Source organism: Orycteropus afer, unplaced genomic scaffold (genome assembly GCF_000298275.1).
Source record: "Orycteropus afer afer isolate SDZICR_OR568_19922 unplaced genomic scaffold, OryAfe1.0 scaffold00433, whole genome shotgun sequence".
Taxonomy (NCBI): domain Eukaryota; kingdom Metazoa; phylum Chordata; class Mammalia; order Tubulidentata; family Orycteropodidae; genus Orycteropus; species Orycteropus afer.
The window spans coordinates 1246401-1268520 of record NW_006922020.1 but is presented as its reverse complement, the minus strand read 5'-3'; the positions used below and the strand labels follow the sequence as shown (position 1 = coordinate 1268520).

General features: G+C 36.9%; 1 protein-coding gene across 1 annotated transcript in view; it reads right to left on the bottom strand.

Moving 5' to 3' along the window:
• Positions 1-22120, bottom strand: part of PUM1 (pumilio RNA binding family member 1) — a 190022-nt gene that overhangs the window by 52021 nt on the left and 115881 nt on the right. The window contains exons 6-9 of the mRNA XM_042782731.1: positions 19583-19749; positions 17374-17644; positions 2341-2434; positions 1084-1200 (exon numbers count right to left, since the gene is read on the bottom strand). Coding sequence (XP_042638665.1) covers positions 1084-1200; positions 2341-2434; positions 17374-17644; positions 19583-19749 — 649 coding nt within the window. The remainder of the gene's footprint in view (positions 1-1083; positions 1201-2340; positions 2435-17373; positions 17645-19582; positions 19750-22120) is intronic.

The window sequence follows — 22120 nt, the reverse complement described above, 5'->3', positions numbered from 1 at the left end:
CTCTAGAGACAACAACTGTGTCAACAGCAACTGAGTCAACAGCAACTGAGTCCCAAAGAGTCATATAACAAAGCTGCCTGGTTTTGAAAGAGTTCCATCTCATTGGAAAGGGGGAGACAGGGGGAGACAGGGCACTCCCTTATACATCCACAAGCAAATATAATACAGTCATTAGTAAGAGAAAGAAGAGCAAAGGCTCAGTAAGGAAGTCTCTAAGGGGTTGACTATGCTAGCTAAGGAGTACCCCAGGCAAAGAATGTAACCAGTTTACTAATCCATAGCTGAAGAAGCCATTAAAGCAAAGACACAAGAAGCCTAAAGCAGTACATTAACTGCAGTAAACAAAAATCAGAATGTATAGTGTAAGCAAACGGTAGCCAATCTGAGGGGAAAAGAGTGTTGCATGTATAGAGACGTCCAACACAAGTCATGGAGAAAGCTATATACACAGAGGGTCTCACCCCTACCCTAATCCCTCAGAATTATGTGCTAACTCCTCAAAAATACTGATTCCAAGGAAAACCCCCACCCCGACACTCAAGTAGGTTCTGCTGATCAAGCATGTTTAATAATAACTGCAGCATGTCATACTAAGGTAAATAAAAGATAACAATAATGGGTTTTAAGCAGAAAGGTGAAATGGTAAGATTTATATTTAAGACTATTTTCTTAAATGAAATGGGAGGATGGAGGAAGAGGCAAAGAAATTAATAATACAGAAGAGGCCAACTACAAAAATTCATTTCACATAGACAGTGTAAGGACCAGAACTATGGTAGATTAGAAGTAGTAGGGACAACTGAAGACAAGGAAGAATAGTCCAGAAATCTACATAAGCAACTGGTAGCTCCATGGATTAAATGCAGCTATTCAGTGGGTAGATAGTAATTCACCAATAGACAAGTTTAAGTCTGAGGAGCTCATGTTGCAGTTTAGGAAGATCTCAGGGGTTGATGGCACTGGGTATCAGGAGATAAATCTCCATTGGAGACATGGATTTTGGAAAGAGTATAAAGAACACATGGCTATCTCAAATGACTTTATAGCAGGTGAGAAAGTCCCTCATGCAGGAGAATGTCTCACCAAGTGTTGCTGCTGCAGCCAGTCCAGCTGTGTATGGGTCCGTCCCAGGGGGGGCAGCACTGATGATGTATGGGTTGGGGACAAATGCAGCGGGCGCTAAACCTGCTGAAAACATACCTGTCAGTAAAAACAAAGTTGACTAAAACTACAGCCCTACCAAATACCTACACAGTTTAGCTATTCATTCCAGGCTACAGGTGAAAGCTTTTTTTTTTTTTTTTGGAGCAGGGGGAGAAGATAGATTAAGAGCAGAGGAGTTTGGGAAAAAAAGATAAAATAACTCCTATACTAAAATCTTTTTTTTTTTTTTTCATTTTTCCTAAAGAAACACAATTAAAACTATTTATGCAGTTTTAAATTCAGCATAATTTCTAAAAAGTTGTTAAAATTAAAATACTAAAATAGGGCAATTTAAGAGACTTTTGTAATGAGATGGAGGGGAGGATTTATTTCCCCCTAAAACAATTTCCTAAAAAAAAAAAAAAAAAAAAAAGTATATAGGCTATATATGTGTGTGTAGTTCTATAAAAACTACCATCTACAGTTGTAAAATACCAGACCCAGGCCAAGGCTTTTATACCTGGCCTTAATTTTTTAAGGTTAAAAGCAATCATTTCTTTCACAGCATGCCACAAATCTTGATTGGTGATTTTCTTTCTCATTCAATTATACCATTTTAGCATATTAAAAAAGTATTTCTTCTACTACTTGTTTATAGTTATAACACTTTGTTTTGAAGACTCTTTAAAAGGTATAGGTCAATTTTTTTAACAATTGCTACAGGAAAAGGGCAAAGTTACTTTAAAAACCAGTAATTACAGGAGAATATTTTTTTTAAATGGTCAATGCATATTATTTGGAAATGATTTATAGGTGATACTTCCTACTTAATAAGATAAAAAGTTGATATATTTACAGTCTATAGAGTCCCCAAAAAAGGGTGAGATTATTGCTATTTCATCTACTTCACTCAATTTTACTAAAAAAGTTGATGCCAGTCACTACTATAATAAATACTTTAAATCTCAAAATAGGTGAAGTGTGGCAAAAGCTGGACACTGAAAGAAGCCTTAGGAGCTGATGTCTACAAGACATGCCAAAACCCATAGACTGTGGAAGGAGAGGACTGGACTAAAGGAAAAGGCCAATTACCCTGTCTCAGGAATTTGTTTATTAGACTTTTATAACCAGTCTAAACAGCTGACCTAAAGTGGTGGCAGCACCTAGAAGAAAGCAGTAACAGGTTTAGGGACTTACCAATGTGAGGTTGATGAGCAGCCGCCAGTGCATACTGCTGCTGCTGCGCAGCTGTTAACTGCTGGACAGCAAGCGCGTTAGGTCTTTGGAATAGCTGAGGTAAGAGAAAGACATGGTGCAGTTACAGAAACTGTTTCAGGAAATACCTTAAAACCTCTCAGTAAAAAACACAATAAACCCTTGAGCAGAATACTTTACACAAAAATGGATACTCCTATACTCTACACACCATCCCCATGGTACTGTGATGCTTTCATAGTTTTTTTGTTTTCCTTCTCTAACTCCATTTCCATGCATCTAGTTCCCACAGGCTTACCTGCCCCCTGAGCCACAAACATACATGTATAAATCCTAATTGTCAATAGGTCAGTTAGTCCTCCCCAAACCAAGGCACAATTAAAATTCAGACATGTATACTACAAAAATAACTTACCACATTGCCCCTAGTACTCCCTTCAGTTCTTTTTAGACCCAGCTCTATTGACATTTTGGAAAGGAATATGAAAAGTGTTCATTTCATCCTCTAGGCTACGTCCTTCCAGGGAAATGGTACTGGATACCTTCTTCAACTAGCAGCTTATCTTAAAATTATACTTTGATGAGAGGTGGAAATTGAAGGTAATTAGATGACTACCTGACTTTGGGAGCTCCAATGCCTCTTAGGATACTTTTATATGTAAGGAACAAAACAGTAGAACTACAGTTGTTGCTGGTAAAAATTAGATATGTGATCAGGACTAATACACTTTTTAGTTTCCAAGAAAAGGAAATGAGTTCCCACAAGGCCTTGACATTCAGAGTATCCTTAAATCAATCATTCATTCACTCATTCAACAAATATTTATGAAATAAGTAACAAATAACACCTACTAGGCACTGTGCAAGGAACTAGGGATACAACAGTATATAAAACAACACACAATCCCTGCGCACATGGAGAGTACATTTTAGTATAAATGGCACTGCTACACAGAAGGGAGTGCTGGTAACCTGATCTGAGATCACTTTATGTGCCTCCTTCCAAGGCCTCCTTCCAAGGAGTCATACTGAAGACTTCATTATTTGCTGAAAATAGACTGACAGCACTTACTGAAGGAACCTCCCTGGATAGGACCTTCAACCTACCTGCTCTTTCTACGGGATTTTTCAACAGCTCAGCTGACATCACTGGATGATGTATAACAGACACCATGGATCTTGAATTACAGATGTCCTCATAAAGAGACCTGATTGTTTCAGACATTAGGAAATAATGTCATTCTACCAACTCAGCTTAATTATTGACAGGACTGAACTTAACTGTTATCCTAGGCAGTGGAGAGATTTTATCTTGTGATTTGGCTACCTACCTGCCTCAAATACACAAGCAGGATGATTTTAAAATTTAAAAAAGAATAGAAAAATTATATACTGGTGAATATTTTTAATTTATTAGCCAATTTCACCTGTAAGCCCCCTTTCTGTACATTTATCTTTCTAAAATCAGCAAATTTAGTCTTTTCATTTACAGTATTAATATCAAAAGTAACCAAGAGAAGATTATAGAGTTCTGCAAAAACATACTTCTTATTTTCAAAGGTTAAAGTAAAGAAAAACTTCATTATGATACTAGTAAAAAGGGAAAATACTACTTTATAGGCATCCGTTAAATATTAAGTCTGAAACACTGGAATTATATCAAACGTATCAAAACACTCGTTCACTTCAGGAAGGGAGCCAGTCACTACTATTTGTGATCTTGTGATTTTTCCAAGTGGGTTTCACAACATTTTTGTTTTACCTAATGGATGGTGTGTCATATATTCCTACTGACGGGGCAGTCCACCAAAGAGGGGCAACCAAGAGGCAAAAAACAAGTAAAATAGCGAAAAACTGTTTATTTCCAAGGTTGTAAAATACCTCATAGTTTGACTGATTGCCTACCATCTCTTCAATGGGCTTCTGGAATTTTCCTACCCTAAAACCTTATGAAACATTTAACATCTCCGATCTCACTCATCATGCTCCTCCTTTTGCCCTTCTTTGCCCTGCTGTAAGCAAGTGAACTCATTTCATTCAACAAACATTTTTCAAGAACTATTAGCTAGGCACTACGGCATGGAACTAGAGAAATAAGTGTGTTCAGCACATAAATCTTAAGACTATCTTGACGTCTTAACCAAACAAGTAGTTTAATGCCATTCCATCTGACTTATCCTCACTTCACATATATTTTAACATTATAGCATGGGTATTATATGTATATATAGGCTACATACATAGAAAAATATAGCATTGTAAATATCGTAAAAGCACTCATTTTAAATAACATTAGTTTGTGGTTCTCACCACCATGTTACCACACTTTGAAGACAGGACTTACTACTTTCAACCAAAAACATACAAGTCCTACAAGAGACCCCATGTATCCTATGTTTGAGGGTTGATTAATATCTCAGTGATCATGCTGGTAGTGAAGGAATTATTTTCTTAAAAGGATTTTACATTAAACAATGTAACAAAATTATATTATGCATCTACAGCAGGCAGACTTGATTATAGATAACAGCAGTTCTGGCACATTCTCTTTGAGTAATGTTCTAGTACCAATTGGAAATATCGGGTATTCAAAACAAAATTGGGTAACTGGCAAGTGAGAGATTCTACAGGGTCCTAAAAAACTCATACAGATACCTCCTACTGGACAAAACACGGAGCTCTGTTAACATGTTTACAATTCTCACAAAGCAAACAAATAACTCCATAACTGAGAAACAATACTATGAGAGTCAGGGGTAAATATTTATTTTAAATACAATTTACTTGGGTAGAATTTGTAAGCTGTTCAAGAGTCTGACTGTAGGGAAAAATACATCAACTACTACAAGCATCTTCAGAGTTTCCAATAAGAAGTACTTAAGGCATAATTTAAGAACTAGACAAGGAAGCTGGTTTGACTACCTTCTATATCACTTATTATATGACCTTATAAAATTCTGCTGGGTTCTTACTCCAGAAAGAAATTTGGGCAGCCAAAATAAAGCATTAATAGAACACCCAACATCAAAATGACTGGTGTGCTGCTGACATTTCATAGAAGGTATCTATTACTGTTATTACTGGTATTATTATCATCATCATCATAATTATTATTGCTGGCATAAAAACATTGCTGCTGAGTTTTCTAAATCTGAAGAAGTAATATCTAAACATTCAACTAGCAAGTATGTAGTGGACAGTGATTAAGAGTACAGATTCTAGGACCACACAGCTTGGGTTCATATCACAACTCTACCACTTACTTGTTGTGTGACTTTCAGCAAGTGACTGAATCTCTGTGCCTCACTCACTCTCCTCCTCCATTAGAGACATAAAGGTATGCCTTGTTGTTGTTGTTATGTGCCGTGGAGTTGGACCTGACTCACAGTTACCCCTCCTTGGGTTTCCAAGGCAGTATAACTACGGAAGTAGATTGCCCAACCTTCCTTCTGAGGAGTGGCTGGTGGGTTTGAACTGCCTGCCTTCTGGTTAGCAGTCAAGTGCCTTAGGCACTATGCTACCAGAGCTCCCTTACGTGTACTAAAATTAATATACAAAATATGCTTAGAACAATCAGTTCTATGTGATGATCTTGCTGGTGAAAGGGAGAGCGCCCACAGAGACACAGCATCTTCTGTGAGTAATCCCTTGCAACTCCTCCCTGCAGCAGGTGGCCCAGCGGAACTAAAGCAGAGGGCTTTTCTTTTCTAAGTCAATGTTAGGAGTTAAAACCCCATTGTGCTCCACACCTGAGGACCACAAGCCGCCAGCAGCAGATCATAAAGATGACAAGGAAGGAATAAACGCTGCTTTTGTTTCTGTTGTTGATGAGTGTTATTCATATTACAGTCTTTTCAGAAAAAAAAGTTAAATTGAAGGTGAGTTAACTCCAGAAATGTAAAAATATACCAAAAGGCTCTCAGTTTCTAGTACAAGGTCCAAAGGAAATAGCCAAGAGCTAGAAACCAAAGAACAGATATTCGCATAGCTTGTACTAGATGACCTTCAATAAGTTCCTTACCTTCACTATGTCTTAATTTTTTTATCTGTAAAAATGTATCAACTGCCCTGTCTCATAAGGTTGATGTCAGGGTTCAGATTTAAAAAACAAAGAACAAAAAACACTAATGGTAGAAATTATAAATACTTTAAGCATAATTCTTAAAAGAATGTATATTTTGGATCTAGCCCATGAAATTTCTGAATGCTTGCTACCATCTGAAGCTTCAAGATCAAAGTCCACTTTTTATCAGGTTTTTCAACAATTACATGATCAGTTAGGGATTATAATTAGTTTAGCAAGTACATACCAACCAAGCAGCCAAATTCCAGGGGAAAAAAAAACAACTATCTTGACATTTCTTTAGTGGGATAAAAACATCTGAATCCAAAAATAAATTATTTCTAATTAAGGTAGGAAAATTACGTTCAACAAAATATGTCATTCTACCAAGAAAATTAGTAACTTTTGAGGAAAATCATTACCTTATAAAATGACTAACCAAAGTAAACTCTTTATCAGCGACTATATACAGGGACACTGATAGAACCATCTTCTCCCCACTTGTAAATTAAAACAAAAAAGTGAAGAATATTAAATACTTACTAAAACTATGCACATACTTGACTTCACAAGAGTAACATTTAATCACTACCACACCTTCAAAAGCAATTCATGCCAATTACTTCTCCTATCTGACTAGGGCTGTGAAAGAATTAATACTTACAACTATGATTTTCAGTATACTACTTGTTAAAATTCATGCTTAGCAGGTGACAGTTTTAATACAACAATATACCAACTTTTGGGGGAAAAATGCTACTTTGGACTATTTTTTAAATGAGCTGAATTCTAAATAAAGAGCATCAACAATCTGAGTAAATTTATAACAATGTAATCCTTCTGCTGGCTTCTGCTACATACAAATGTAATATAATAAAATCTAGTCATAATTATATAGAATATATTTAGGGAAATACAATCAGGCAATTGTGTAGCACTTTAGAAAAATAAAGAATTCTGCTCAGGTATCATAACACAAAAAAGTATGAACCCATGAACTTCACACTGCTGTTTTTCAAAGCCAAAAACAATGAGGGGGAAAAAAGGACATTTTGCAAAGGCATCAATTAATATTCAAGCTGTCAAAACACCCTAAATTAGAGTTTCTTAACCTAACATCTTTGTGCATGCACAGGGAAATTACACCTTATTTTACTAACATTGAGCATGTTCTTCACTTTCAATGATAGGTAAAAAAACTACATTAACAATACACCTGTGACTTTATCACTGACAGAAATTGTACATTTTCATGTCACTTTACAATTGATACGTATCTCTCAAAATCTTGTCTATGCTCATAATAGCTAATACATCTACTGATTTCACATATCATACAAGGAAGCAAATATATAATAAGCTTGTGTTTTAACATTTTATTAACTATTTTTATACAACTGGTTCCTTTGTAACCCTACTTTATACTGTGCATTTTAAAACATTAATCTAAGTAGCAGTCTACAAAGGTCACCTAACTACAGAAGAAGTTCATGACACAAAACATGGATAAGAATCCATGCTATAAATAAACCTGAAAGGGTTAAAAGTTCAGAATGAGTCACAGTAAACAGAAAAATAATTTAATCATCCAAAACCCAAAATATCATAACTACTATTAAATTTGCAATGAACTGTATATGAAAATTACCTTTCCCTATTTTCCTGCTCTTCTATATTGTATACAAGCTGATATTGACAATTTTATGAAACCACCTTATTACAGCAAATCAAAGTCCTAATTGAAGGGAAAAAGGACACCAGAAGGAATTTTGTACAAAGCAGATTCTCCCTTAAAAAATAAAAAAAACAAAAAAATCAAAAATAAAGCTATTCTAGTAATTGTAACAAGTAACTCAAAATTAAGATAAATGATAAGTCTTTGTTGCCTATTTAGAAGTTCTGGTGACGCAGTGGTTAAAGCATTTGGCTGCTAACCAAAAGGTTAGTGGTTGTTCCATGAGAGAAAGATGAGGCTGTCTGCTTCCAAAAAGATTTACATACAGCCTTGGAAACCCTATGGCACAGTTCTATTTGTCCTATAGGTAGGATATGTATGAGTTGGAATCAAATTGATAATAGCGATTTTTGCTGCCCATTTAGGAAAGTCAAGATAAAAAGATCAGGATATATAGAAACATATGTGCCACAATCATATCTCTGCTTCAGCCACCACAATCATTAAAACTGTTTTTGAGACTCATACCTGGCTTTCAAGGCCTCCATGACCTGGCTCGATTAACAAAAACACTGATTTCTCTGTCCTCCTCTATACTCCTCCTCTACTCTAGTCAGCCTATGACCACACCAGCCTCTTCTCTTACCTGCAGCAGTGTACAGTCCATCTGTCCTTCCAACACTGGTCCTCACTGAGCCCTCCCCTTATTTGATAGGATCCCTGACCATTCAATTTAGCACATAATTTCTCAAATGTTCTCTATTTGTTTCATTTGTTTGTTGATAGTCTTACTACGAGCACTATCTCTGATCAATACGGACAGAACCCACATTCCTGGAAGAGTAAAATAGTCAACAGTTAACAAATTAATGCAGGTTTTTAAAGAAAAGAACAAAAAAATCTGTTGCCATTCAGTCAATTCCAACTCAGAGCAACGCCATGTCTTACAGAGCAGAACTGCTCCATAGGGGTTTCTTGGCTGTAATCTGCATGGAAGCAGATCATCAAGTCTTTCTTCCATAGTACTGCTAGATATCCAAACTACCAACATTTAGGTTAGTACCAAAAAACGAAACCAAACTCACTGCCGTGGAGTCGATTCCAACTCCTAGCAACCCCTCCTTGGGTTTCCAAGGCAGTATATCTCTACGGAAAGTAGATTGCCCAGTCTTCCTTGCAAAGAGTGGCTGGTGGGTTTGAACCACCAGACTTCCGGTTAGCAGTCAAATGCCTTAGGCACTACGCCACCAGAGCCCATTTGCACCACCTAGTGATTGGGAAGTACCTAAAATTTCTACAAAACACTCAGCACAAAAAAACTAAACCATGACAATTAAGTCATTTCTCCTTAAAAATGTCATCATTGTCTATAAAGGCAACATACATGATCAATAAAACAAACACTATCTATTAAGCCTCACTAGTCCCTTTCTTCAATCTAAATTACCACCCAGGCTGATCACTTCTAGACTATCTACTGAATATATATACCTGTTATTTTCCAATTTCAGGCTTTTAGAATTTCTATTTCTTCTACTAGGCTTTCATTCTTCTCCTGGTATAAACAACTCTTTCAAGGCACACCTCAAGGCCTACCTCTTTCACAAGTCAATCCTTCCCTAGAAAACAGAATACACTCTAAGGCTCCTAGGACAGAAACACAAATGGTCTCATTACTTGTCATCAGGTACTTCCTTATCACTAATTAAATGACCAAATGAGTCACAATGACTAGACTGAGAGTCACTCAAGAAGAAAAGCCTGTTCTGTTCATGAAAGATATGCTTGGCTGTAGATGAAAGCAAAAAGATGTGGACAGAAGGTTATAATTTACAGTCTACATACCTTATATACATGTACATATTGTTGTTAGGCACCATCAGGTCAGTTCTGACTCATAATGTCCCTATGTACAACAGAACGAAACACTGCCACGACTCATCTGTCAATTTACTGTACTGTGGTGGCTCGCATGTTGTTGTGATGCTGGAAGCTATTACCACTGGTATTTCAAATACTAGCAAGGTCACTCATGGTGGACAAGTTTCAGTGGAGCTTCCAGACTAAGACTAGGAAGAAGGATGTGGCAGTTTACTTTGGGAAAAACTGACCACTAATATGTGATGTGTATTATACACAAAACTGGCTATCAAAAGATGTATGCATACTTTTCTGATGAGAGAAGAACCATGACTTTCAATAAGATGGCAAAGGGGGCTATGTCTCTAAAAAGGTTAAATACTGATTCAGGAGATAAATTTGCTAGCTATTATACAGGCAGAGTTACTTATGCTTGAGGCATAAATTAGTGTGTTAACTCTAAATGACCAGCATGTTAAAATACATGCTGGGCAAAAATCCTCAACAAAATAATAGCAGACAGAATTCAACACCATATTGAAAGAGTCATACATCCAAAACAACCAAATTCAGTGCCATGAACTCAATTCCAACTCAGGACCGCTATCAGGCTTCCAAGGCTGTAAATCTTTACAGATGTAGATGTAGATGTAGATTGCCTCATCTTTCTCCCATGGAGCAGTGGGTGGGTTCCAACTGCCTACCTTCTGGTTAGTAGCCCAAAGCCTTAACCACAGTACCACCAGAACTCCTTACACCATGACCAAGTGGAATTTATTTTAGAAATGCAGGGATGGTTCAATACTAGAAAATCTATCATATCAATAAGAAAAGAAACACACAATCATCTCAATGGATATAAAAAAAGAAAGAAAAAAAAATTCAACACTTTTTCTTGATGAAAACCCTAAAGAAGACTGCAACAGAAGGGAAATTCTTCAGTGTGATCAGGAAATAAATGAAAAACCAACAGCCAGCATTAGTACACTAAATGGAGAAAGACCAAAATTGCTTCCTCCTTGAAACTGGGAACAAGACAAGGGTGCCTGCTCTCACCACTTCTATTCAATATTGTGTTACAAGTACTAGCTAGAGCAGAAGACAAGAAAAATAAAAGGTAACCAGATTGGAAAAGAAGGTGTAAAATTATCTCTATTTGTAGACAATATGAAAACCCCAGAGAGCCCCAAGGAAAACTACTAGAGCTAATAGAAGAATTTAGCAAAGTAATAGAGCACAGAGTCAAGAAACAAAGTTTCTATATACTAGCAATAAAAAATGTGAAAGCGAAATTAGGTACACAATTGCATTTACAATCACATCTAAGAGAATGAAATACCTAGGAATAAATCTATCTAGGCTTGTGAAGCATCTACACAATGAAAAGTCTAAAACACTGCTGAAAGAGATTAAAGAAGACTTAAATAAATGGAAAGATGTCCCATGTCCATGGATTGAGAATTGATGTTAAGATATCAATACTACCCAAAGTATATCTATATACTGAACACAATCTCGATCAAAATTCAAACAGCCTTCTTTACACAAACAGAAAAACAAATCTTCAACTTCACATGAAAAGGCAAGAGACCATGAATAGCTAAAACAATGTTGAAAGAGAACAAAGTAGGAGAACTCACATTTCCTGATCTTAAAACATATTATACTGCTACTGTAATCAAATAGCCTAGTATTGGTATAACAGAAGACACACAGTCCAATACTTAGAATTAAAAATCCAAAATAAAGTCACACATCTATCATCAACTGATTTTTTTACAAAGTTGCTAAGTTCATTCAATGGGGAAAGAAGAATCTTCAATAAATGGTGCTGCATGGTCACAGAGGACATCAAGCTCAATTTGTATAATATACCACAGAATAACATTGTTCTACATGGTGAGAAGCGACTAGGGTCTTAAAAGCTTATAAGCAGTCAGCCTTCTAGATGCAGACAGGAATGAAGAAAACCAAAGACGCATGGAAACAATGAGTCTAAGGGACTAGTAGACCATGAAATTCTCAGCCTGTATTATCATGAGACCAGAACAAGATGGTGCTCAGCTACCTTTGTCAAGCACTCGAAGAGAGATCTGTGCAGGACATCCTAGAGTGGGAGAACAATGTGGAACAAAAATCAAAATCATTAAAAAAAAAAAAGACCAGGTTTGCTAGTCTTATAGAGCCTGGTGAGATCCCTGAGACTACAGCCCCAAGGCTATAGTTCAGGTCTAGAACTGAACTCACTCCTGTGTCTTCCAGCCAAACAGACAAGCATTGGGGCGAACATTTACATCAGATAGATACACTCCTTAGAAGGATCAATCATGGGAGAACAGAAAGGCAGTGTTTACACAGAGAGATGGAGGGTTGGAGGGGCACGCCAGAGTACACGGGAGGAAGGACACAAGAGAGAAGTAACTACAGGGAGGAAGTGAGAGGAGAGCTATTACATTGTTGGGAATTTCAGTCAAGGTCATGAAACAAAATGTGTATGAACTGCTGAATGGAAAATGAATTTTCTCTGTAAACTTTTATCTAAATCACAATAAAAGTAAAAAAAAAAAAAAAAAAGAATGGTGCTGGAAAAATTGGATTTTCCACATGCAGAAAAATTAAGTAAGATCCATGTCTCACACTACACACAAAAATAAATCAAAACGGATTAAGAACCTAAATGTGCAAACTAAAAACATAAAATTCTTAAAAGAACAAGCAGGGGCTAGTTTTTAACAGTGTGTTACCTAATATAATAACAAAAGCACAAACAGAAAAAGATCAAATAGATAAATGAGACTCTCATAAAAATTCCAATGTTTCTTCATCAAAAGACTTTATGAAAAAAGGAAAAAGACAAGGTACCAACTGGATATCTCAGGAAACCATATATCTGACAAGAATCTAGTAACCTATATATATATATATATATATATATATATATATATATAAGTTTGACAACAACAAAAAGATAAATAACTCAATCATAAAATGGGCAAAGGATTTGAACAGAGATTTCACTAAAAAGGACATTCAAATGGCTACCAAACACATGAAAATATATTCAGTGTCATTAGCCATCAGAGAGATGCAAATCAATTAGGTATCATTTCATTCCTACCAGGATAGCTAAGAAAAAAATAACAGATGCTGGCAAGGAAGTAGGGAAGTGGAACCCTTATCCATTGCTGCTGGGAATGCAAAATGGTATAGCTGTCTGTGAAAAAGTATGGCAGTTCCTCAAATAACTAAAAATCAAACTACTATTTGACCCAGTAATTCCACTCCTAGGCATACTCCCCAAAAGACTACAAAGCAGAGACTCAAAAAGAGAACTGTACACCAATGTTCACTACAGCACTATTCACAACAGCCAAAAGGCAGAAACAACTTAAACGCGCATGGACTGATGAATGGTTATTTAAATGTGGTATGGGAGCTCTGGTAGCATAGTGGCTAAGGCACTTGACTGCTAACCAGAAGGCTGGCAGTTCAAACCCACCAGCACTCCTCGGAAGGAAGGTTGGGCAATCCTACTTCCGTAGTGATACTGCCTCGGAAACCCAAGGAGGGGTCACTATGAGTCAGGGCTGACTCGACGGCACACAACAACAACAACAACAACATGCAATGGAGTAATACTCGGCCAGCAGGAGAAATGAAGTCTTGAAATATGCTACAGTATGTATGGAGCCTGAAGGTATTATGCTGACCAAAATAAGCCAATCACAGAAGGAAAAATATTTTATGACTTAATTTACATAAAAAGACAAGAAAAGGCAAATGTATAGAGACCAAACTTTTTTAGTGGTTACCAGGGATTGAGAGAAAAGGGAAAAAATAGGGTTAGCAGTAATGGACAAATCATTGATTATGGGTAGGAATACACAGCCAATTACTGTAACTGCCATCAGCAAGTTGCACATCTACACAAAGTTGAATTGGGAAAAGATGTGTTATCATTTACAATAATAACAATAAAAAGGAGTAGCAGCTGCTGAGGCTGCTTGTGTACAACCAAATACTTCATGGATTTGGTTCTTTGGTTTCGAGGTTTAGGGTCATGGTTTAAAGGGGCATCCCAGTTGATTGGCCTCATAATGTGCTAGTGTTTCTGTTCTACCTCCTAGTCCACTGCATAGTGCCTGGGGTCGTAAAAACTTGCAAGCAGCCACCAAAGGCACAGTAATTCGTTCCTATTCACTTGGGGCACCAGAGAAGGAAGTTGAGTCAGGAATAATGGAGGATCTGGAAAGAATGGCTAACTGCCTCCATGAAGAATTGCCTTCTTTGCCGTAAGACTAGAAGAACTGGATGGTGCCTGGCTACCATTACTCAACATAGTGATCAAAGATTTCACAGAAGAATTCTGAATATGGGTGGAGGGAATGCAGAATAGAATGTGAAATTCTCATGGACTCTAGACTTTCTGGAGTCATAGAGGGTTAACGAAACTCTGAAAGTATTGCCCTGAGATCATCTTTAAACTTTAAACCAAAAATATACTTTGAAGTCTTCTTAAAATCAAACAACAGTTAAGTTTAACTAAGAAAAAAAGTTTTGTCTTATTAACAGTGCTCTTTTAAGAACTATCTATATGGAATCAAATTGACAAAAGCAACTCAAAAGATTAGGGGGTAGTGAGTTTATGTTAATGAGGGCAAGACAACTCCGAAAAGGAGAGTGAGAATGCACAACTCAAAGAATGTAATTAATGTCCCTGTACATATAGAATGTTGAACTGATAAATGTTTTGCTATGCAGTCTCAACAACAACAATAAACAAAATTTAGAAGGAAAAAAATACATTTACACAAACACACATACACACACACCAGGCCTCAAAGAATAACCTCAAGATCTCTGAGAATGCTAGTTTCAAAATGTAATTTTGGGATGTTAAATACAAGGAATGCTTTGAGACATTATAATAAAGAGAGAAGAAAACTTGGTCTCCTAAAGCAATTCAGAGGACACAAAGGAGATAAGGCCCAGTCCTTGTGTTCAAGAAACTTATAATGTAGCAAGGACTATTACACAAGTAATCAGCACAAAGCAAAATGTGGTAATTCAAAGGAGTTCAAAGGAGGTAGACACTGTGAGTTTTTAGTTTGGAGATAAAAAAAGGAAGATGATGGCTCTGGAGCATGAATAGGGAAGATTTGAATGAGGAGAAATGGAATGGAAAATAAAATGTGACCAAGAGCCAAAGGGTAAGAAAAACTGGAAAGACAAAATAAGAACAAAGTACCCATTACCAACAGAAAAGGGTCCTTTCTTTTTAACTACTGGCTTTTCTATACACCAAGACTTTGAGAAGTCCAGGGTCTTGTAGATACTTAGTTTGTCCTGCTCCAATGGTTTCCAAAGTTTCTATTAGGAACTCCAATAAAAGTAGATTGTATAAAACAATCTACTTAGAAAAGCAAGAATTATGGGTTCACGGGATAAAATAAAATGATTACATAGTATATCTGTGTAACAATGCCCCTATGTTGCAGCAACCAAGGTATGTATGGGAAGCCTGAACCTAACAACAATTTAATAAATACTTCAAACTATTGTTGAAGTGGAATACAGGGTTAAAGTCACATAAATATTTGGGTGACATTTTTAATGTAATCATATTAACTACTTTTGGGTATACAAAAGTAGATTTCTGTTCAAGCCCTAATAATTATTCGACCTCTAAAAAATGATAAAATTATTTTGCAACCCAAGATCAATGTCCCAAAAGTGAATTGCAGCTCCAACTATGATGAAGAGAACAATTAAACAAAAAAGAAACATAATTTTGTTCATAAAAGGTTGGAGACCCAGAGATAAACTCTTCTTAAACAACAAGGAAAGAGGAGCAGGTTAGACTGGGAACAGACACTAAGAACCAAAACTGGCCAGAGCTCTAAGAGTTGCCAGAGAAGATGTCAGACCAAAAGAAATAGAGTAAAGGAAAGAATTAAAATAAAACTTCTTGATACAACTAGGTTAGAGGATCCTGATTACAAACAGCCTGAATGCACAGACATCTCAAATTACAGAAATACATTAGTATCCTAAATTGGACAAGTTGAAATCTACACAGTAATCATGTGTCCCTGTATTTGCTGATGTGGTACAAAAAATTTTCAAGTCTAATACTGCTTCAACACCTAAAGTGATCTCTAGCTTCACTTTAAAACTGCTGTTTTGAGGCTACATTGATTGTGAAAAGGGTCATCGAAGTGAAAGAAGACTATGTTTCTGACAGGGAAGAAAAAACGCACACTAAGTCAATTCTTATAGGGAGGAGAGCACATTAACTGGAAACTATAGGGAGAACAGTGTACACTTTTACTCTCGGGGGGGGGAGGGGGGGACCTGTTAATTAGACCTGAGCACTGAGCAATCTATCTACATGAGATTTATCTGGTATAAGCACATTCATACCAACCCTTAAAAAGTAAACTTCAAAGGATAAATCTGTTAACTAGTTGTCCATCAATCAAAATTCATTTAATATTAGCTATTTATGACAAAAACTAAAAAAGTCCAACTTGGTACAACTGATCTCCAAAAACTGTAAGCTAATTTCTCCATAGATGAAGAATTTTTAAGCTTCAAAATGAAATTCTTTCAAATACTCTTAACTTCAAAATGAGTTTCTAAACTTTCAAACCAAACTTTGTATTTATGTTCTAGTCAAAAATTAAGGAGTATCAGAAATTTATGCCCCATCAAACTGCTTCTAATACCAACGCAAAACTTGTGATACTGAATGTGCTCTGGAAACCATCTGCCCCTTTTATACAATTCAGATAGCTGACTTTTCTTTCAAATATATTAAACAGGAAGATCCATAAACTCCTGTGACTGTACTATGCTTCCATCAACAAAGGCACACATATAAAAAGTTCCAAGAACTTTTGAATAAAAGAAAGAAGTAATTTGTGTTTATGTGTTTTTCCCCCAATCACATTCTCCTTTGAAAGAAGCATGTCTGTTATCTGTAGTAACTCAGTTAATGAAAGGACAGGATTAATAGGACAGCCTGACACTACACTCCTGAAAATGGTAGATAACAGAGTTTACTATTTAAAAAAAAAAATCATCACAGTCAAATTAACTTCAGAGAGATTAATTTAGCAGCCAAGAGAACTGTGTTATAGGAAGTAACACCATCTCATCCACTCCTGAAGCCCTCAGAGGAGAGAAGAGCCAAAGAAAGTGCAAACTGTAAGAGCAGGGTGGTCTCTTGCCAGTAACCTTAGCACAGGAACCAATTTCTTGAGAGGAAAGACACAGAAGCCTTGTGGAACCCTTATCAAAGCTGGGCTATTGATAGCCTAAAATAATGCACCCCCCCTTCCCCCAATTTTTAGTTACGTGAACAATGTGCTGGTTGGAAGGAGAATAAAGAGGGTGACAGAGACACACACAGTACCTGTTGTTGAGAATTGTAGTCAAAAAGTCCCACAGTTGCTGCTGTTGAGTCCACAGGTACCTGCGTGCCTGAATAATCAAACTGAAGAGGCTCCATGCCCACATGTTCCATGGGGTCCAAGGGGACACTCTGGGACTCCATGTTGGAGAAATCCTCCACAGGCTTGGCACCATTGGTGCTGGTCAGCTGGGCTAAGCCCTCAGAACCATTCTGGTTTGGACCCAGAAGATCCACTTCATTAGCAGAGTTCTGGCAATTACCAGGGGTACGGCTAAACAGAGAAAGTAAAGGGCATTAAACCTTATTTTGAGTGGGGAGGGACACTACAGCAACCCAAGTTAAGGACAACGTCCTTGACATAGCTCATTATCAACTATACTTAAAAGTATTACAAAATAACCAGAGACCCTCTGGGTGCTTACAGTGTGATATTCTCTAAAATGACTCTTCTATTGCTGGCCTTCCCACCACAACCCACCCCTTAAATATGCATTAACTGCTATTAAATCCCTTTAACCAAGGGTCCAGATTTGGATGAACTGGGGAAAAAAATAATTGTGTGTATATGTATATATACTGCCTGTGACATCCCTGAAAATAAAGATCCCAAAATTTAAGTAGCAAAATATGTCCCTAAAAGGTAACATCTACCTTTTAAAAATAGAACCAATAGAAAAAGTAGATTTCTAAAGGAAAATTCCACATCTGAGAACGATTTAAAAAAAAAAAAAAAATTCTTGTATATTATCTTGATACTACAATGCTGAAATTATCTCCCCTTCTGAGAATGTAGAAGTAGAAGATAATTTCAAAATCTTCCAAAGTAAATTCATTAATCTAGGATACGTCCCTGCTAAGGAGACAATTCTAAAATGTAAAAATAATATGAGAACATAATTTATCATCCAAACGAGGGCATTTCTAAGAGCAAAAAAGGGCACTATTAATAACTATTATGCTGTGACACGGGCATAAACAAGGACTATCCTAAATACCTCAGGATTTATGATCACCCAATGTAAAAGGATTGGAGGACTGCATGATCTCAAATCAGACTAATAGAGAATAGTGTTATGTTCTACTAAGAGGAGTACATTCTATGCTCTTCATCCCTAAAAGAAATCTTGTAGCTGGTACAACTTGAAAGCATTACTGTACATGTACACACACACACACACATCCCACCTGCCCTAGTCAGGTCAAATACCACCAAACACTGCTACAGACTGCTTCAGATTCCAGGTAGAGAGGCCATTTGCTGGTAAGTAGACCTTAGGAAACTGTTTACTACTCTGTACCTCAAATTTTCTTCCATTACACTTACAAGATAAAAAAATTAGAGATTAAGAATACTGAACAACTAAAAGTTCTGCAAACGATGATTCAAAATATATTTTAATTTTAGCTTTGGTAGATAAAGACAATATATATGTTTACATGCATATATATACATACACCCGTATTAGCTTTAGACTAGCATTGAAATCATTCAAAATTATATTCCCTACCTATAAATCACTAAGGAATTTTACACATTTTTAAATATTAACTAAAAGATGTTTAAATAAATGAAGTCTATTTACCAAATATGGAAGACAAATACACAATATTATTTTAACACTTTGTACATTAAATTATTGGGTAAAACCCACAAACCCATCATGACCAGAGATGGGATGAAAGGCATTCATAGAAGAGATACAACTAGGAACAAGTCATTTAAACTATATCTCTGGTGCTTTGAAATGAGGAAAATGGTACTCATCTACTGCAAAAGGAGCTAATGAGACTCAAATGCACAAGTTCTCAACATATTTCCCTCTAACACTCCAGAGGGACATGACACACTTCCATTAGTTACTATGGCTCTCTAACAGAGTGATTTGGAAGGCACTCACTGCTACATGATTGGGATATTTGAGAATCACTGAAATGATCTTTATGGAATCATTCCGCAAATTCTGGAGCTCTATGCAACAAATGAATAATCTACTACTTTGGCAAAGCATCAGGCACTGATAACTCAAAAAAATTGCAACCCTACAAAGTTAATTTACAATCTTTGTGGTATGGATGACACTAGACCCAATTTTTATAAAGGAAATAGGGGATAAAAAGGTAGGAGAGCTAAAAACAAAACAAAACAAAATTAAAACAAACAAAAACCCATAGCCCCCATTCAAAAATCAGAAGTATAAAACATACAAACCTAAAATCTTTGACGTCTGCATCAATCCCATTCTGCACTGGTAAACCATTGGTCTTGTCCATCACATCACCCTCCTCCTTCAAATCTCCTAGCTTATCTCCATCAAACGTACCCTTGTTCTTCTTTTCACCTTTGTCGTTTTCATCACTGTCTGCATCCCTTGGGCCCTGTTTAAAAAATAGCTTCAGCTTCACTAATCATCATCAACTAAAAATAGTAGGTAACCACTGTGGACACCAGACTACACTAGATGCTAATTAGAACAGGATAGGGTCTCTGCCCTTTCAGACATTACAATCTAATTAACAGACAACACAGAGGCAGGAACACTGCAGAAAATCTTGCCAAATGGGGGAGACAGACAGACATTTATGTTACAAGAGTTTAGAGCAGTCTTATCACCCCATTTTTTCTACCCCCCTCTTTTTTTTCCTTTTTCTGCCCAGAGCCTACCAACAACTTTGTATCTCTTAGTCTCATTTCTCTACTCTCAAATCTAACTCTGTTAATAGCAAGAATCCTATTAAGCCCCCAAGTGTGGTAGCTAAATAGAGGGAAAATGTTAAGCCTGCAAAAACAGTACCTTGCTTTTCTACCATCCTATGTAAACTCTTTCCTTACTTCCAAATATTGAGCTAAGTGGGGTCTAAAATCATTCCAACTCAATTATTCTCTATTTTACCTAGAGATATGTGCCCTGCCAATCTGCACTATTACCCCAACTGCATCCTCTAAATCTCATTAATTACTGCAATGACAATTCACAGTTAGCTTAACATTAATTTTTTAATCCTTCAGACAAAATTAAATTCAACTGTGAAATTCTTACACCAAGAGGGACTTTTGATCTGCTATGCTCTACTATCTGCCTAACCCATGCCAGATTATTCTCCAAACATATGTGGGAGCATGCAACAAATTCTGATGCAACAGAATTTATTTCTGAAGCTTAAAAGTTTAAAACTACAAAACTCAAAACAATGGGTCTGAAAGAACTGAAGTACTAGTAGACGTGTTTATGTCCTGTCTTCTATGGAAATCAAGTCTGTCTCCTCTTACAACATCCTAAATTAAACCCAAACAAATCTGTCCTGGAAGAAGTGCAGCTAGAATGCTCCTTGGAAGTGAGAAGGGAAAGACTCCATCTCACCCACTTTGGTTATGTTGTCAGAAGGGAAGAGTCCCTAGAGAAGGAGATCGTTCTTGGGGAAGTAAAAGGTCAGTGAAAAAGGGGAAGCCTTTCAATGGGATAGACTGACACAATGGCTGTAACAATAGGCTGAAGCACAGCAAGGATTGAGGATGGCACACGATTGGGTAGTATTTCATTCTGTTGTACACAGGGTCGCTATAAGTGGGAGCTGATGCGATGGTGCTAGCAACAACATCAACAAATTAAGTCTTGACATATAATGCATCTGGATTTCCCAAAGGAAGAAAGTATGGTAACTTGACATAATATAAAATCCTTGGCAGAACCTTATCAAAGTTTAAGTAGCCTTTGTTTTCATAAAGCTTGCTTGTCCTCAGCACTGACTCCTGATGTAAGGAAGAAACAACAGCAAGGGGACCAAATCAGAACTCCTGGAAAACAGCAAGATCCAACCAATAAAAGGTGAGAGCTGCTGCACAGCATTTCCAGTCACCATAACCAAACTCTGTTGCTGTTGTTGTGTGCCATCGAGTCAGCCCTGACTCATAGCGACGCCTCCTTGGGTTGCTGAGGCAGTATCACTATGGTAGATTGCCCAACCTTCCTTCCGAGGAGTGGCTGGTTTGAACCTCCAGCCTTCTGGTTAGCAGTCAAATGCCTTAGGCGCTATGCTAGCAGAGCTCCAAACTTTAGTAGGGAGAAAATCTATAATAGGGCTTGTGCAGCAGACCACTTGTGAATAGACTGCCTGTGGGCAGGCCTGTAGATGCAAAACCAATAGACGTTCTTCTTAGTGTAGCTCTTCAAGATCACTGGCTCAGAAAGAGTGACTCAGGGACATTCTTAAATTTTTCATACTACTAGTTCAGTGCCCATTTTACTTTCAAAGTCATTCTCTGTTCAAATGTGGGACAGAAAAAGAGTTCATGGCTAACATGAAAAAGCAACACATATGAGAAGGGACTCAAAGGATACACAACTCAGCTTCATGAGGTATGAAGATGATCAATCACAGCTTTCACAGCCATCGAGAAAAGACTTTCAGAGGAGAATCTTTATAAAGAATCAGACTACTATTGGCTCTAAAGCAGTGAATGATAGCCAGTTAAGCACTACACTGAAATCCAAAAGTGGATATGGCAATATGATAAGGTTCTAAACATAAAAAGATCTTTTGAAACACCCAGAAGCAATGGCTCCCTCCATACTGCAAAGGTATAAAAAGACAGAAGCTACGTATTCATTTTTGTATCCCTAGCACCAAATACAGTATCTGGCAGAAGTTCCATAAATACAAAAAAAAAAAAAAAAATCCTGTCAAACTGAACTACTAAAATAAGAAGGATCCTCTCACTGTCATTATTATAAGAGTTCAGAAGATGGCA